This window comes from Salpingoeca rosetta, assembly GCF_000188695.1.
Source record: "Salpingoeca rosetta unplaced genomic scaffold supercont1.11, whole genome shotgun sequence".
Taxonomy (NCBI): domain Eukaryota; class Choanoflagellata; order Craspedida; family Salpingoecidae; genus Salpingoeca; species Salpingoeca rosetta.
In genome coordinates this window covers 536,846-539,215 of record NW_004754923.1, presented here as the reverse complement: position 1 = coordinate 539,215, position 2,370 = coordinate 536,846, and the positions used below count along the sequence as shown (strand labels likewise).

Below are 2,370 nucleotides of genomic sequence, written 5' to 3'. Positions count from 1 at the left end.
TTTCCTCATTTATTTGAGGGTGAAAGAGAATGTCATGCTAATTCAAGAAACACAAAATTATTGAAAACTTCGAAAGCGCAATGAGATTCACACATTAAACGCGGTCATTTAACACAGATATCAAAGTTTTCTGCCAATAATGGGCAAGGGGAATCACAATAATCATACAGCTATTAGACAGGAAAAAAAAAAAAATGCTACAGGGAGGGACCACAGGAGCACGGCCGTAGGAAATAAGGGGTGCTGGGAACATGAAAGAGGAGTTTCAATCGGGGGGGAGTATATAATAGAGAAGCAGAACAGTAGGCACTGTGACACATACACCTCAACGCTAAAAGCTAGAAGCACACTGTGTCACTCACACACACACACACGCACACACACACACACACACACACACACACACACACACACACACACACACACACACACACACGCGCGCGCGCGCGCGCGTCCACAATTTCAGGTGTGCGTCACGTACGTAGCCAGATGGGCAGCTCGACAAGCATTGGCCGTTGAACTCATATCTGCGACACACGCCAACGCACGAGCCTGTGGAAGGAGCGCGAGCGAGTGATCATAATGTCAGGGCAAGGCGCCAATCACCATTGATGCATGCATGGCACACGCATGGCACAAGCATTGCACACGCATGGCACACGCATGGACAGCGGGGGGGGGGGTCCACACCTCCCTGGCAGCGATCGTTGTCTGTCAGGGACGAGCCATCATCGCTGCAAGCAAGCAGCCAAGCAAGTGAGCAAGCAAGTGAGTCAAGTGAGCACGTCAGCGTGATCGTGATCATGTTTGCTGAAGCGTGGGCGTTCCATCACTGCCACAGCACTACATCTCCAACACACACACACACACACACACATGCACAGCGATCATGCCCATACCATGGCGTGTTGTCTGGCTCGGTGCTGCAGTCGACATTCCTGTGCCTGAGCGCCGGCAAGAAGCGCAATTACCACCACTGCCAGCAACACAGCAACAGCGAAACACACCCTCCCTCCCCCCCACCCTGTTGTTCCTCCTCAGCCTGATCCTCAGCCTCATCATCATCGTCGTTGTTTGTTGTTGTTTGTTGCGTTCGTGTGTGTGTGTGTGCGAAAAAAAAAAAAGCAGAAACAACAACGACGACTATCAACAACAGCCTGGCCCTCCAATTCCGAACACACACGCGACCAAACACGTACACGTACGCAAAGACGCGAGTGCACACGCGCGCACGTATCTCACCGCCAGCGCTGTTGCCATTGTGATCTTTGTCGGTGCAGCTGGAGCACACCCTTAACCCGCGAGTGGTGCATGGGCGACACGCCTGTCCCGAGACGAACAAGCCCTGTGTGCGACGTGCGCGCAGGAAGACACTGCTGTGGCCCGTGACATGACCACAACCACAACGATGATGATGGCGCAACGCGCGAGTGATGGCCATGGCAGCGGTGGTGCTGGCGGCCTCAAGTGGCGGCGACGATGGACGTGGCTCCTGTTTGCATTCCTGGGCATCCTCGCAACTCAAAGTATGGATTTTGTTTGTGTCTGCGTGTGTGTGTGTGTGTTTGTGTTTGGATGTGTCTGTGGCTAACACACACCACCCATATGTATGCACATACACGCACTCTCTTACAAACAGACAGACAGACAGACAGACAGACACACACACACACACACACACACACACACACACACGCTCTCTGTCTCCTTGCTCGCCGGGCAATGCCAGTTGTGTGCGTCTCATCTGTCTGCCCATACTCCTCACACATGTGCTCATCACACGAATGCACACGCATGTACCCCATCCCCTCCCCCAACAGGTTGCCTGGTCATGCCCATGCCCGCACCATCCAATGCATTGTCACGACAGCCGGCGGCAGTGGGGCAACCGCTGCCATCCACCGCAGCTGCACAAACATCCACCTCTGCTGCAAACGCATCTACAACGCCCAACATCACCACCACAAGCACGAGGCATCACATCCCAGCAAACACAACCTCCTCCACCACCACGCACAGCAATAGCACCACGACCACGACCACGACCGCCAACATCACCACCACCTCAAGTACCCAGGGCAACATGACGACAATTACGAGCACGGCCAATGCGACCACAACGGAGGACACAACCAAACCACACACCACCATCACCACCGCATCGGCACCGTCAACCTCGGCGTCGTCGTCGACCACGACCTCCACGCCGCAGCATTCGCACAGGAGGAAACGGCTCAAGGGCGGCGAAATCTTCGCCATCATGTGAGCCGTGTGTGTGTGTGTGTGTGTGTGTGTGTGTGTGTGTGTGTGTGTGTGTGTGTGTGTGTGTGTGTGTGTGTGTGTGTGTGTGTGTGTGTGTGTGTGTGCGTG

General features: G+C 54.3%; 1 protein-coding gene across 1 annotated transcript; it reads left to right on the top strand.

Moving 5' to 3' along the window:
* Window positions 1-889: 889 nt before the first annotated feature.
* PTSG_04814 (uncharacterized protein) lies at window positions 890-2,266 on the top strand (the record flags this gene model as incomplete). Its single annotated transcript, XM_004994075.1, has 3 exons — window positions 890-1,072; window positions 1,367-1,526; window positions 1,821-2,266. The coding sequence occupies 3 exons, from the start codon at window positions 890-892 to the stop codon at window positions 2,264-2,266; spliced, it is 789 nt and encodes a 262-aa protein (XP_004994132.1).
* Window positions 2,267-2,370: the final 104 nt, after the last annotated feature.